The 17,092-nt window shown below is 35.7% G+C and overlaps 1 protein-coding gene across 1 annotated transcript; it reads left to right on the plus strand.

Annotated features, from left to right (window-relative positions):
• The first annotated feature begins 420 nt into the window (after window positions 1–420).
• On the plus strand, window positions 421–8,125 carry LOC130222702 (uncharacterized). Its single transcript, XM_056455229.1, has 2 exons — window positions 421–2,199; window positions 7,845–8,125. The coding sequence occupies exons 1-2, from the start codon at window positions 489–491 to the stop codon at window positions 8,123–8,125; spliced, it is 1,992 nt and encodes a 663-aa protein (XP_056311204.1). The 5' UTR covers window positions 421–488.
• The last annotated feature ends 8,967 nt before the right edge of the window (window positions 8,126–17,092 follow it).

Below are 17,092 nucleotides of genomic sequence, written 5' to 3' on the forward strand. Positions count from 1 at the left end.
GAAAATTTCAAGATTAAATGCTGATTCAAAGATCATATTAATAAAGTAATGAGAAAAAGAATAAACGTTGATCCATGCTGGGACGGATTGGAACGCAGAAATCCAAATCCATCAATGTTGACTTATTACCATTGTCAACATTGGCAATTATATGGACGAATCATGGCTCTAATAAAAAACATTAAGTTGTGGTTCATTTATATATGTATGGCAGTTCAGAGGTGATTTGCATGGCTAATTATGGGTGAAAGTTGGCGTGTAGAGGTCAGTATGAGACTTTTCTCATAAGGTTTTACAAATGTTTTTGTTAATCTACCTTATTATAACATTATTTCAATGTATTACTGTACTTAATTACTATTATTTATTATTATGTTCAACCTCTCAACCTAAAAAGGTAGATGTTGATAGATAAAACGTTGATAGGTAGTACAATTTAAACTTTGACCAGGGGAAACTCATCGTTTGCATGATGTATTCATAATAGAATGTACTTTTTTTCCCTTAAACCAGCAGAGAATAATGATCAGAAAAGGATAGCTAGGCTGTGCCATGGTGTTGAGGAAAATCCAAGAAAGTCAAGAGAAAAAACAAACAGCAAAACTATGAAGAAAGGCCAAAGCAGCGGAAAGTCCTTTAGCGTTGCCCATGAAATAAAGAACAACTGGAGCAGTAAAATAGAAGATCGCAACAATGAAAACCTGCCCACTTTTGAACTCATGCTGAAAAAAAAATTTAAGAACAGTGATGGATTCTGCAGAAGATACAAATTTGGGAAAAACACCACAAAAGAGAACAAGACTATTATGATGATCGGAGCCACAGGTGCTGGAAAAACCACCCTCATTAACAGCATGATCAACTACATTCTGGGAGTGAAATGGGAAGATGATTTCCGGTTTGTGCTGATAGATGAAGGACAACAGAAATCCCAGGCTGAAAGTCAGACATCAGAGATCACAGCATATCAGATTAATCACATGGATGGTTTCCGGGTTCCATATTCTTTAACCATTGTGGACACACCAGGCTTTGGAGACACCAGAGGAGTTAAACAAGACCAGAAAATCACAGCTCAGATTCAGGAGTTCTTCTCTGCTCGTGGAGGAGTCGACTGCATTGATGCGGTGTGTTTTGTAGTTCAGGCTTCACTTGCCCGTCTGACACCCACACAGAAATATGTCTTTGACTCAATTCTCTCCATATTTGGAAAAGATATTGCTGAAAACATCATGGTGATGGTCACCTTTGCAGATGGGAAAAAACCTCCAGTTCTCGAGGCCATCAAAGTCTCTGAAGTTCCTTGTTCTACAGATGATTCTGGAAAGCTGATTCATTTCAAGTTCAACAATTCTGCTGTGTTTACCAACATTAATAAATCTGCAGAGGACGAGGACTCTGATTGTGAAAACTTTGATAAAATGTTCTGGAAACTGGGAATTTCTAGCATGAACAAATTCTTCACGTCCCTCAGCAAGACAGAAACCAAAAGCTTATGTCTGACACGAGAGGTCCTGAATGAGCGAAAGAAACTTCAGGTGCTTGTGGAAGGCCTACAACCCCAGATCAATGCTGGTCTGACAAAACTGGATGAAATAAGGAAGACAAGAGCTGCTCTGGAACAAAACAAGGCTCAGATGGAGGCAAACAAGGATTTTGAATATGAAGTAGAAGTAACTGTACCGATACAGATTGAAAACACCACTGGCTACTTCTTGACCAACTGCCAAACGTGTCACGTCACGTGTCATGAAACATGTGTAATTCCAAATGACAGTGATAAACATGAGTGCATTGCCATGAAAGATGGAAAGTGTCAAGTCTGTCCTGGACAGTGTGTCTGGAATATTCACTTCAATCAGAAATATAAATGGAATTATGTCAAAGAAAAGAGAAAGGAAACCTACAAGGATTTGAAAAAGCGATTTAAAGAAGCTCATGGAGAGGTCATGACCAAAGAAAAGATCTTTGAAAAGCTTGAAAATGAGCTTCACATTGTCCAGGAAATTGTCACTGGACTGATTGCGAAATCTCAGAAGTCTTTGGAGCGTCTGCAGGAAATCGCCCTCAAGCCCAATCCGCTGTCTACGCCTGACTACATTGATCTGATGATTGAGTCTGAGAAACAAGAAGCCAAGCCTGGATTTACAGATCGCATTCAGTCTTTAATGGGGGTCAGGAAGAATGCAGAGATCATCAGTAAGCTTTCTACAGGAGGAGCAGTTCTTGAGGATTTAAAGACTTATAAATCTGATTCCTATAGTGCGAAGGCCCTGTTCAATCAAGCAAAGAATTATGTTCAAGACACAATAACTATGATCCAAGTAAAAGTGTCCAATGTAAATAAATCTTCACCAGGAATGATCAACTATGATTAAAAACTAGGGCTAACTTCTAACTAAAATCCACTCAAAATTCTTAAAACTTGTCTTATTTCTCTGTAATTTCTGTAAATAAAGTGTGTCGGTGGGAGGAGTGGTAATTCTTTTAAAACTAGAATGTGGCAGGGTTTAAAGGGCAGAGGGCATTTAATTTGCATGTGTAACTCAGCAGAGGATATTGTGAGAGAATTGAACTGATTCCTGAACCAGTTGGGCAAAAATGAGGTTTCGGAGGTCACCAATTACGTTACTGCTCCAAAACGATACACTAAAAGCTTCTAGATTACTCGACACTTGCTCTGAAGCCTCGGCACAGAATGTAACATAACTAATTTTCTTTGCTACTAAACTGTTTCTCTGATTTTTTTGCTTGCCCTGACTTCTGAATAGGCACTCATCTCTGACTATATGCTGCCTACCCTGACACTTTGTACCTTGACCCTTGCCTGGACTGTTTACACCTGCTTTATTCCCAACTTCATAGAAAGTGTCATTGTCATTCTGTCTCAGTTTGCTGCACTTCATATTTAAATACGCTTGCAAATGGATCCTCAGTCCCCCAAGTCTACAGTTGATCAGTAATCATTTGCCGTGTGAGGGTTTCCATTGTTGTTTAGACTTATAGTTGTGGTGTTTCATGTATTTTTGTCTCCACTGATATGATATGGCAAGGATTATTAAAGGTTTTATAGGATTTTTGGTATAATAATATTTTTTTTATAGTTGTGTTGGTGAGATGGAGTATGAGAAAACAGTGAAATGGATGTGACGTGAATAATGCAATTAATATTTCAATAAAAGCTTGTTCATTTATTATCAACAGTTTATCATCTCTTTTAGTGCACTCTTATACTGACAGATATACTGTAAGACTGATAGTTCAGTATTATATATACACTGAAAGACAGTATAGTATATATATGAAAGATAAAAAGACCAATACAATAACTGGCAGACTAGAGCCAAATAACCACTGAAACTATTGTAAATCAAGCTCGACTTCGCAAACCAGTACATTACCTGGGACATGAAATGCAGATTCATACCTTTTCTAACAAACAAAGATAATAAGAAATGCATATGAAACATTTATTATATTATTACAACTCAATTATCCTTGGACCAAATATATATATATATATATATATATATATATATATATATATATATATATATATATATATATATATATATATATATATATATATTAGGGGTGCACCGATACCACATACTTACCAACCGATATGAGTATGAGTATTTTAATTTGTGTACTCGCCGATACCGAGTACCGATACTTGATTTGGTTTCAATGAAGTTTATTTGTTCCGTTTTTTGTTTGTTTGTTTGTTTTTTTCCTGTAGCAAGGATGAACATAAAAATCTTTTAACAGAAGGCTGTTCCAAACCAAAACTATGTACACATTGTTGATAACCCTGCGAATCCAGACCTTAGCTATTAATGATTAAGCATGGACATTTACTAGTAAAGGACTAGTTATCCTTGCACTTATGTGTCCACGACTTCACACATTACACAAAGTGTGTGCAGTGTGCGTTACCTTATGGAATCTCTCTTGGCATTGCATATTGGGGACGCATAAAACCCTGTTATGTGCGATTCTTTCATATACACAAGTCCTGTCTTTAATCCGCTGGTCAGGTAATCAAAATGTCGGCTACTTGATGCTTAACTATGGGTGGGTCGCCGGTAGATAAGATCAATAGCCATAAATATGCAATTTTATTTACAGTATTTACATTCAACAATGTTTAATTTTAAATAATCTTATTTTTTATTAAAACAAAAGTGATTTAGCACTGACAAGCCAGCTGCAGAGAAACAGTTCAGCTCATCTTTTTTGCACTTGATTATTATGAGTTTAATGTTAAAAAAGCAATAATGAATCAGCCGACAACAGTGTATCCTGTGTGGGTGTGCGTCTTTTATCAATAAAGCCGCTCTCTTCAAAAAACGAAAGTTGCTTCGTCTGTCTGTCAATATTTTGACTCTTAGTCGAATGAAAAGTTAGTTTAGATGAGCCAATATTCGAAAATTGCAGTAAACTGTGACGTGCGGCCACACATCGAATCTGAGGTATGATCTCATCTCTCTCTCGCTGTCACCCAGACACAGACATCGATATGTATAGACGCAACGATCTCATAACTTTGCGTACAAATAACACGACTTTCCACCTTCCCTTTGCGTGCAATGCATACGCCAAAATCTGTTTTTGCGTGCATATGATACGCCAACCCTTCCCATTCATTTCTTTGGAGAACAGATGCGTCCGTATACCACGCACCAACTTTAACAGCGATGACGTCATCAACGAGACTCGGTTCAACCCCAGTTCACCTGATGAGTGTCGACATTGAACCAAGTAAGTAAGGGCTTTTCCCCTCTTTTTGTGATGAGATCACGACGTTAACTGCATTTTAATAAATTTTGTGTTTCTTCATCACGTTACATGAGTCGTGTGTTAGAAATTGTGCGTTCAAAGTTGTTATTCAAGTGTAACATCTGGGCGTTCAGTTAGCACAGCTGGTAACTTAGCCCAGCTATCACATTACTGCTGCCATTACTGGAGAAATTATTAATAAATTAATCAGTTTTTATCATGTTGTGACATGATTGGACGTTTTTAAACATCAGGGATGACGGCACTGCAGATCTAACGTTACAGTTAAATTATAGTAATGTGCATGCATTTTTAACGTATCCTTAATACGACAAGTTGCTGATTTCGTTAGGCTATATAATTTTTTCTATGGATATATAACCTTAACGTTGGTTATTCTAAATTGTAATGAATCGGCCGAGGAAAGTCGCTATTAGCATTAAATACATTCTTTAACGAAATTTAAAGATTCGAGTCAGTAAAAAGCGAGTTTGTGCACATGCAGGCATCACTAGTTGCTTGCAGATCCATGCTATCGTATTATGCTCCTTTTTCAGAATATTAGATTTTTTTTTTTTATCTCATCACAGATTAGCAGCATATGATTTTACCTAAAGCTAAATAAAGCATGGTTAAGACTAGTCTGTTTAAAAAAGAATAAATAAATAAAATAAACCGTTGAAGTCATAACACATTTCAACACATTTCTAAACATAATAGTTTTAATAACTTATGTGTGATAACTGATTTTCTTATATTTTTGCCATGATAACAGTACATAATATTTTACTAGATATTTTTCAAGATAGTAGTATTCAAGTGCATTTTAAAGGTATAACTAGGTTAATTAGGCAAGTCATTGTATAGCAGTTGTTTGATCTCTAGACAATCAAAAAATATTGCTTAAGGGGGCTAATAATATTGACCTTAAAATGGTTTATAAAAATGGTTTTAAAAAAACTGCTTTTATTCTAGCTGAAATAAAACAAAATATAGGAAATACTGTAAAATTTACCTTGCTCTGTTACACATAATTTAGGAAATATTTGAAAATAAATAAATAAATACATAAATCACATGAGGGCGAATCATTTTGGCTTCAACTGTATAAAATAAATATTGAGATATGAAAACTTTTCTCTGCTGTGTACACCGTTCCCATTGTGTTATTACTGTATAGTAAAATTGCTGTCACAACCTATAAAATATATTTATTCAAGCATATGGAAGTTCCAATAATGAGAGAAGGAAAGAACTAGTAAGTCAGTGTTTCCTAAGTATTAGTCAAAAAGGAAACATTACTAAATAATGTATCACTTCATTCAAAAAGTTACATATTTATGTGCAAAACAACTCAAATTTAAGCATTAAGTTACATAAATTTGAAATATAAATTAATCTTACAAAATAGTCACTTTTTATTACCTATTTATATATTTCTATATATTTCATATCTATATATCTATATATTTTTATTGCAAAGGCAATGTAATGGGAAATTAATTATTAGAAATATTTTTTCTTTTGTTTGTAGAAAAAAAATGCCAGGAGGATCAACTTTCAGGAAGTGCCCCCATTGCATGGAGAGACTCAACTGTGCAAATAGAAAGTGCACAAAGGTAAATAATGTACAATAGGCTGTATGAAACGGCAAACTGATATTTTTAGGAATTCAAGCCAGAGTCATTTAGTCCAAAATCAAACAATGTTTATACACTTTGACATGTCACAGTTCCTGGGCCCAATCACTCTATACTGTGATGCTCAACAACGTACTGTGGTACTTTTTGAAAATCATGATTTATATCCATGCATAATATCTGATAGTCTGGAAGTGATTCATTTTTTTTATATAATTAAATATTTGTGTCTGGGAAGCAGTAAATTGAGATTAAGTAGTAAGCACTGTTTTTTTAAGAGATTGGATGAAATATGTGATATGACTAAACAGTGAGTGCAATATAAACTATTTTCTTAATTCAAATGAGGCTTGGACCTGGAAACCATATTCCATATGTCACAACTTACCAAGCAGGTTGGCATTAAATATCTCAGTTTTGGTATGCCGAATAATAAAGGCATTTTTTTAAAACTAGAGTTTGCAAATTAAAGTTCATAACACAAAAGTATAGTTATAGAAATATGTATTGTTACTCTACAAGTTTGCTTCACACTAGGCATTTTGTTGCACATGGGGTTATGGAAAAGATAATGTGCCTCTTTGAAGGTCTGTTAGAAGGTATGTCTCATCACAACATCAGTCCATTTGTAAGTCTCAATTATAATTTATTCTGTATTATTTTACTATTCAGATGGAGCAGAACACTATATTGCAAAACAATATGGGACACCCCACCAAATCATTGAATTCAGGTGTTCAGTCACTTTCATGGCCACAACTGTGTAAAATCCTGCACTGGGCATGCAGGCGCTTTTACAAGCTTTAGTGAAGGAATGGGCAGCTCTCAGCGTAGAGCTCAGTGAATTCAAGTTTGGCACTGTGATATGTTGCCACCTGTGTACTTGCTTAAATTTATTGTGTCAGTGGGTGGAGGTGTATTATTGATCTGGGACTGTTTTGAGGTGCTTGGCCGTTTGGGAAAGGAACTCTTAATGCTTCTCCATACCAATACATTTTGGACAATTCCATGCTCCTAACTTTGTGAGAACAATTTGGGGATGGGGATACCTGCTCCAACATGACAGTATGTCAGTGCACAAAGCACAGTACATAAAAACATGGATGAGCGAGTTTGGTGTGGAGGAAACTGACTGGGCTGACGCCATTGATTGCCACAAATGTTGGGCCATCTCCATTTTAAACTGTATGGCTTAAGATTGTGATGTCATTAAAGTTCATATGCATGTAAAAGCAGATTTCCTAACATTTTTGATAATATACTGTAAAAATGTCAGTACAGATATTTTTATACAATACAGATTGCTGGTGGTAGGCAATTCTATTAAATTCAATTCAAAATCTACACATTTATTTTGTTGTTCACACTTGGAACCATGCAATGCATATTACATGTCTGGTTTTCTTTTATATTTTAATAAAGCATGTGATCTTGAAAGTGAGGAAGTGGGCCAAGAAAGGACAGGAGAAGAAGAGGAACCAGAACAAGAAATGCAAGATGAAAACCAGAGAGAACAGGCAGAGCAATGTGAGACAGGAGAGACCGAGAGGAGGGATGTCCAAGAAACGGAGATAGAGGAACAAACAAAGGAAGACAGAGTAGAGAGTGAGAGAGAGAAAATAGGAGAAATGGAGGGACAGAAAGAGGGACTGAAAGAACTAGATAGGATGGCCCCAGATGAAGAGAGAGCTCTGACCGAGTAAGTAAGCCGGTAATAAGACAGTTGATAAGACAGCAGACAGGTAAGTAACCATACAATTGAGGCAACGTTTCAGCAGGTCACATATCTTTCAACACATCTCACAATACCCTAATTAACCAACCAATAAATGTCATGACAAATATGAAAAAAATAAAGGAAAATCTCTCTCTCTCTCTCTCTCTCTCTCTCTCTCTCTCTCTCTCTCTCTCTCTCTCTCTCTCTGTGTATGTATGTGTATATATGATTATATGTGTATATACTGTATGTGTGTTATATGCGCTGTATCTGACTATTTAGTCAGTATAATCCAGTTAAATGTGCATATAGCACAGGATTTTAAGATCAGAATGTGTTCGAATATAATTGGATCAGTTTTCAGAAATCTAACAGCTATTCGGTCGGAAAAAACACAAAGTGATCAGGTGGACAGGCCCTCAGATTCTCTTGCTTGCTTGTGACCTGATGTAGGCCCAAAAATTGTCTCAATAAATTACTATTTAAGAGCAACAGTAGTTGAGCACCTGCCTTGGATGTGCGCATACTGACCCCTTTTTTTAATTTTGCCAGTCATTTTGACAATTTTTTTTTTAGTTTGCTAGGCTTCATTTAATTAAAGTAATAAACAATTGTTCAGTTGAACAATGCACAATCACACGGTAGCCTACACAACACATGGTTCAGTCATTAGAGAATGTGTCATTAGATTATCATTTACTACAGTCTAATCGTATGTATTTACCTGGCTTGCAAGTCATGCACAAAAGGCCTTTATTGCAGTTAACACACTTTTTCTCTATACAGGAATCCTGCTGTCAAAATTGCTGTAAAAAGAAAAGACATAAAAGAAGCCAACCCAAGGATGATGGTAGGAAAATACTATTTTGTTATTACATATAATATAACATAATAGAATATAATAAGTATATAAAGTTATATAGTATGTATTTTGATTTTAAAATTATATAATTCGTAAATCATAAACTCTTTAACTAATCCTAATCATAAAGATAATAATATAAATAATCATTTTAAACCTGAAATGTCTACAGTGTATTATCTTTTTATTGGTATTTTATTGCAGGCCTGATAAAACATTTAAACAATCATAAAAGGCCTGAAAAACAATTAGTCAAATTAAACCTGAAATTATGATGTGCATTTACTTCTGGTCTAATATTTCAAGTATTCAATATTAAAAATATTGACTAGCATTTATTTAAGTTGGAACTGGTTTTAACCTGCAGTTTATATAGTGTAATCTCTTGGAAGTTTTCTCCATCTTTGCTAGATCTTAAATTAGACTTTAGGTAAAAGACTTTATTATGCAAAATTATGCCGTGTAACGACCCAACATATACAATGTGACCCAATATCAAGCGTCAACCTCCCGCTCTCCCTCGGGAAGCCAATGCGGAAGTAACTAAAATTGCAATTCATCAAAATTCCGCTAGTCCTGGCTCCATAATAGATCAAATTGCAATTGAGCCCACTGTTAGAATGGCCAACTTTACAGCAGAAAAAAAGGTGTTTACAGCCTGGTACAAAGAACGATTTTGGTTCATATAGCAATTATTACCCTCCATGACAACTGTGAGGGGGGTGAATTTTTTATAACTCATCCATTTCCTTTATATTAGGTTATATTAAGTTTGCATAATTAAGGGCGTGGCCACCTGAGTGACAGCTAGGTCTCGCTGGTCGCCGTCACTTCACCTCAGCTGAATCCATTCATGTGGCCTCCGTTTCCCATGTGAGTAAAGTTATATACTTGTATACCATCTCTGTAAATGTATTTGTTTTATTTAAGATCATTTATCATTAATATATTTCTTTAGACCCGTAAAGCACTCCAGAATGTGACAGATTGATTAGCTGTAGGCTCTAGATCAGTCATCTGAAGCGTTATCATACAGTGTTATGCTGGAGTTCATCAATAGTCCTGCATTTACTAACACACAGAATATATCTGAAGTGTTTGGAAGTAATTCGCGTTTTCCTCCTGTAGAAAAACATCATAAGAACAATGTTTAGTGGCTCAATGTATTACTACAGTGTTTTTGAAAGTCTAAACACTTTATTGATATAGTGTACTACCAAGCACATGTGGTCAGAACACAAACGAGTCGCAGGTAATGAAGTATTAAGTGTTTCTCCCAAAGTAAAGTCTGTCTGCCAGGTCTAAGCAAAGTGCCAGCAGATGACTGTAGCTCCACTCACTCTCCGCCTCTTTGCCCTTGTTTGGTATCCCGCCGTGGGTGCGATGACGCGCGAACAAAATGGCGACGGTTGGCCGTGCCTACTTGTAGCTTCTTTTGCGCTCTTCAGAAACCTATGGGTGACGTCACGGATGCTACGTCCATATATTTTACAGTCTATGCCCAATATCAACAATGTGCTAACACAAAGTATACTTAAACGTCTTGGTAAGTACCAGAGAATTCACAAGAGCTTATTCCAAAAAAAGAATGACTGTCATCAAAAGGCAACAAAGGATTTATTAACTTTATTTATATTTACTAAATAAAATTATACTAGTCAGTAAAACTATTGTAAATATGACTTTATTCTTGTTTGTGATTTTAAAAATAAATGATTTGGGTTTTTAATACATTTAGGAAAGTTTGCGAAAAAAAAATGAGAGTTGTAGATTATTGACATGATGTCAGACAGAATCACACTGGTGAATTCTTCCCTTTCTGTGGTTTTGTTTTTGCTACTGTTACATCAAGGTGGAATGGTTTGTATTTACAGAATTGTTTTTTTTTTCACAGCCTGTATTTTCCCAGTACAATATGTGTCCAAGACACGTGAAAACAAGGTTAGTTAGCTATACGATATGACTGCATTGTGTGAATAAATTAATGAATTAAACTATCCTACATACTGCTACATAATTTTATACTGCTAAAATGTTAGCTTTTTTCGGAAAAGATTAAAAAAAGGTGTATATGTTTGAACATTTTCAGCTACAATTCTACGAATATTGAACCAAACCTTTACTGTTTGGGTGATTTAAATGTTGTCTGGTTTATCTTGGTTGGGTGAAGGATTTAAATTAATACTTACAAAATAAATGTATGACCTTTGTTTTCTTATACCGTCTTCCCAAGGGCTGTAAAGAAGTACTGGTTCATTGGCACCCATGCCCATCATGGTAACATCACGTTTCTTGATTAAATGACTTAGGCTTTTATCTGTATTTTTAAAGACACATTCTATTTAATTAAGCATAAATTGGGTGTTATTTACATTTATATAATAGGTAACTGGAACACTGTTATAGGCTCATTTTGATGGACTGAGACAATGCTTCATCACAACTACAGTACAATTTACAGTACCCTTTTTTTGTGGCATTTTGTTAAAAAGCCCATATTATGGGTTTTTGAAAATGCCCTTCCATGTAGTGTGTAACACAGCTCTAAGTGAAGTGAAATATCCAGCTAAGGCTTAAATCTGTAAGTGTACAGTGTTTAAAACTATTGATTCATCTATAAAGGAGTCGACTCATAGTGCTTCAAACGAGTCGTCTTGATAACGAGTCATTAGGTGTTTCGCGATGACGCAGCTACGAAACACAAGTAGTTGCACGCGCAAACCTGGGAGATTTGAAACGGCCCCGCCCACTAACACAGAAAAAAAAGCCCCACACACACAAACACACACACACGCGCACACACACACAGAGAGACACACACAGACACCAGTGGAATGAAGTCAGGCTGTGCAGATGGATACTATCGACAGCCTACCCAAAGATGAAAGCTCAGCATTATAACATTCTGGAAACTACATGCTTACAAAAAAGACTTCATCGGTTTGTAAAAGGAAGGATCAGTAAAGACTGTCAGAACAAGGATCAGTGGATCATGAATCAGTTTCTTCCCCCATTTCACCAGTGTAAGTACGTGCGATTACTCTAGCTTGCAAATTATGTATTTAGTTGTGTTTTGTTACTTGTAACCGCGTGTACTGTATCAGGTTAACTCTTTATATTCTCATATCGCGTGTAAATCCACGTTGAAAACGCGACGCGTGCCGCTTTGTTTACGGATCGTCAGCTGTTCCTACACACATGCAACGGTCAAGTTTCAAAATATTTTAGCTCAGGTTCAAGGGAGCTGTCTAAATTGCACCCAGCAAGCTGAACTGGCGCTCTAGTCTAGGCGAACGGTGAGGGTTGTGTGTGTGTGTGTGTTGCGCAGGGCCGGTTCAGCAAGCTGAACTGCTGCTCTAGGTTAAAGACGATCACCTCGCCCTCAACCCGAAAGTGAAAACAAAAGTGACCCGTTAGCAAAGTGAGCACGGTGGGTGTCGCAGATATAACTCAGGACGCGGGTGGTGAGGGAGGTGTCGCGGACGTCTCCCTCTCTATTGGTGTTGTGTCTTCCAAGGAGGAGGAGGAGGTGTTTGTGTGTGCGTCTGTGTGAAAAGAGCAGGTAGAGGGTGACGTGCTCCTCGCCAGTTCTTGGAGTTTTTGCTCAATAAAATAGTTTGTCGTCTGTTTTTTTAAGTGCATCGTCTGTATTTACATTCACCCACTGGCAGCCAAAATCCACACCTTACACTATGAAGCGTGTATGCACTGTGACTACTTTTATATTGTTGATTACGTGCTGGGCATTTCACTCTGTCTCGCGCTGAAGGCTGTCAGTTTCGACCAATCGCAGCAGGCTGTCATCAGTCCAATCAGCGCAGATTAGCTTCGCGCTGAGGACGGGTTTGGGTACAAATGAATCGCTGAACGATTCATATGAGAGTCGCTGGGATAATTAGGTAAAAATAAATGCAGATTATAAGACCGAAGTTATAAATATGGAATTGGGAGTTTATATAACAGTATTATTAAAAAGACTGTCAATAAAGTCATAATTGTGAGAATTATATAAAGAAAGTCTGCTAAAAGTTCAGTTGTGACCTTGGTGGTTTAAATAAAAAATGTTATTTTTCCCATGGAACTGAGTTGTGTGGACAAAAATAAAAGTTGAATGGATTGAAATCAGTGTATAGATGTTTTTTTTTTATTATTCATTTATTTTTCTTTGGCTTAGTCCCTGATTTATTAGGGGTCACGACAGCTTTAACTGCACTGGCATATATAACTTTATATCTCAACTCTAGTAACAGTTTCAATTTTAACTCTGGGCCCAGCGTTTGAGACTGAACAGCTGTAGTACATTTTTAGAGGTGTTTTTGTCATATTCAAGGTATAGCCAGTTTTGGTATTACAAATTTTACTGTTAACACTATAACCATATTACTGTATCAGTACACTATATTTTTATGACAGGCACACTTTTTTAAACAGACCTTGCCCTAAATATATTTTGCATCTGTAAATGTTCTGTTACAAAACTCCAAGTTTATAAAATAATTAAATAAAAAGCAAAAACAAATGTCAATACAGATTTAATATAAAGTTAATTATAGAAAAGTTAAGTCATAACAAACGTCAATTAAATATTAAAATTAAATAAACTTGTCGCGCCAGTGGTGTAGTGGTATGTGCGTCGACACATGCACTCCGGTGCTCACAGTGACCAGAGTTCGATTCCCGCCTCGCGGTCCTATGCTGGTCCTTCCCCTCTCTCTGCTCCCCACGCTTTCCTATCAGTAATCTCTACTGTCCTGTCCATTAAAGGTGAAAACCCCGAAAAAATTATTGAAAAATTAAATAAACTGAAACTATTTATATATATATATTTATAATGGCCGACGGTATGCCACATTCAGTGTGTCATGTCCTTACACGTTCATTATTCGTATAAAGACGTTAAAAGCGTCAGATCCTGGCACTGTGTAATGTGTGGAGTAACAACTCTGGCTGCTTTCCTGCAAAAATAAGCGTGCATTTTATTTTCAGAGTCTTAGATTTATGTAAATTGTCTGTAGCTTTGAGTTTGTTGCTATGGTGATTGACGCTTTTAGCCTGCTATCCGCTTGTTAAGTGTGGCGTCACGCGAAGCGGCTTCCGGGTCCACGCGCTCTATCAAAGAGCTTAGAATGACATTCTCTTTGGCTCTATTCAACTGAATGGGGAGACTCATGAAATGGTAATAATAAACGTTTACAAAGCGATTTAATACTTTGAAAAATCACGATTGCAATATATATATCCGTGCCCAATATCCGATGGCCAGAAAGTGAATCATTTTTTTATAACTTGTTTAAATGTTGGTATTTGTTATGCAGCAAGCCCAGAGATTGTTGTGTACACTATGACTTCATATAAATTTAACTTTAATTTGTGATATGAATAAAAAGTGATCATAAATTAATGATTTCTCAACTCAAATGAGTGGCAGCTTGGACCCGAAAACAGTATTACATACGTCACCAATACGTCACCACTTAAAAAGCGGATACGTGAAACCCCATAAGTTTCATGACGTACACATACCCCAAAAGTATAATTTTTTCATTGATAACCCAAGTATACTGTATATTATTGTTAAGAATATAATTTGTAATATTTTCTTCGATTTTTTTGGTTTTAATTTTTTTGGGTAGCGGAGAAGTACGGAAGTGATTCGGGCTGTGGGCGGAGTTAGAGTGTTTTACACCTATTTTGTCTCCAATGTCTGAAATAAAAGAAACTTATTTACTTTGGATGACATATATCATCTACGTGTCGTGTAAGCACTTATTTGATTGTACTAGATGGTTTATTTATGCAGTAGATATATGTTTTTGTAACCCTAATTTCTAACCCTAGTTTGAAAACCAGAAGAACTACAAATATGGTGCCGATTTGTATGAAACTGCGTAAAGAGGCTAGTAGGAATTGTAGTTTTTTTATTTTTATTTTTTTACTTAGAATTGGAAATTGTAAAAAGTAAGTTCAGAGTATAATGGTGGATTTATGGAGATGGTAAACACAAATATGTTATCAGATTTTAAATATCTAATTGTTAAATGGGGTTAAATCAATTCAAGCCATATTTAAGAGCGCCCCCAGTTGGTGGCCAATACTGACTGTGCTTACATGATTCCTGAGGTCAGGAGCTCTCCATAACAGGTGGCCCCATGTGTTTAGCCCTTTTTTTTGCTGAACTACAAGCCTTCAAACATGCACCAAAGTACAGTTTTAATGGTCAGTATTTCAAAGCAGGAGACATGTAAAATGTCCATACCAACATATGTTACTCTTCAGGTCAATACCTTTCCAACAATGTATTTGGTTTTGGTGTGGAATAAAAAAAAAAAAAAAATCATTTCACAGACACATGCCATCTCAGGTTTAGTTTCAAAGAGGACTTTGAATGGTCAGCACAGAAATTAAGTTGTCTGTGTTTGTTTTGTTTGTTTGATTCTATTGAAACAGACCAACAACCCCACAACATGAGGTCTACACACACACACATCTATAATTGTCATTCTCATTTATATTTCATTTTTATATTTCAATTTAACATTCTCTAGCCCCCTACACTAACCATCACAGCTAAGTATAAGTGCCTAATATAACCTTAACCTTAAAACCATATTTTTACCATCAAACAGTCCTTTAAATGAGTGTCAGAGTTCCAAAATATCTTTTCCTTACTCTCTTGATTCTCATTTTGACAGTCCAAAACTCAAATTGGCTTCACAAACATAGTGTAATTGGGACACACACATAGCTGGGTTTTCATATTTTATGGGGATTTTTTTTAACTGTACATTTTACTTTATATTCTTGCCTCTCTTACATTAAACCTATCCTTAACCAGTGTTGTTTAAATTACTTTTATTATTACTGTGTGAAAATAAATGTAACTACTTGACTTAGTACTAAAAACTACAATAGATCTTAAAACAGATATTGTCATCTAGTAATTTCTTACCTTATTATCTGCTTAAGCATGTCCCATTATCTGAAATATACCAAAGCAACAAAAATCCTCTATGAATTTATACTAATAAACTAATTTATGAATCCATTTGTTTTTCTTATGCTTGTGTAATTATTCATTAAATTTACATTCTTCATTTTAAAAAGTAATTATGACAAATATTTTTGTATTAAAAAAAAAGAATAAAGTACTTTACTTTTTTAGTGGTTCAGAAATTTATCTTTAAACAGTAAACTACACCCAACACATTTTTTTTTCATTTAAAGATTTTGTTTTGAAATGGGAGTTTTTCTATAAATGTTCCTCCTTCCAAAACATGTAACTGAGAAACTACAAACACAGTTTCCAGAAAAGCTATTTGAGATAAATAGGCAATATAACGTGTGTCCTCTTTGTAGCAGTTATTAAACATGTGGAAGGCTCAGCCTTATGAGCGTCATTAAAACATTGCGTACATTTACATTTAGAAAAGCCTCTACGATGGCTCTACATAGGGGAGTTTACCCCTTTACAATGTGAGTTTTTAAGTGTTACGCTGCCACTATGGATCTGTGTACAGTATGTAAGTTTCATAACTATCTTACTATGACAGTGTAACTGTGATTTCCATATCCTTACATGTTGGTAGTTAAAGTTAAATCTTAAAGCTTCCAGTCAATTTTTTTCTTAAGACCTGATTTTTGATCAAAAGAAGTCAATCCAATAGTTTAATGACAAATTAAATTTGTATTTCATATATACAGGTATAAGAAAGTATTTACAGACATTTGAGAAAAAACGTTTTGCACAACAGTAACAATACAAACATAGTTACTGAAAATACATCAGTGTAAATCAGCATGTTATAGCAAAAGTAACAATGTGATCATTCACAAAATAGTCAAGAAAAACACCAAGTCAAGTGACTGGAGTCCCCACTGCTGCATCATCCTCATCTTCATCTTCATCTTCATCCTCAGAGCTAAGGTCATTCTGCCAGTCCATTTCTTCCTCCATTTCCCCTTCCTCCTCTTCTACCAGGCTAGAAGTTGGGTCAAGAATACCTCTATATGTGCATGCTACAGTCTGCTGTTTCAGTCTGAGGTCCTGCAGTCTTTTTTTTAGTAAACACATGAGGCCCTTGGACCCATCCT

The sequence above is a fragment of the Danio aesculapii genome, chromosome 4, assembly GCF_903798145.1.
Source record: "Danio aesculapii chromosome 4, fDanAes4.1, whole genome shotgun sequence".
NCBI lineage: Eukaryota > Metazoa > Chordata > Actinopteri > Cypriniformes > Danionidae > Danio > Danio aesculapii.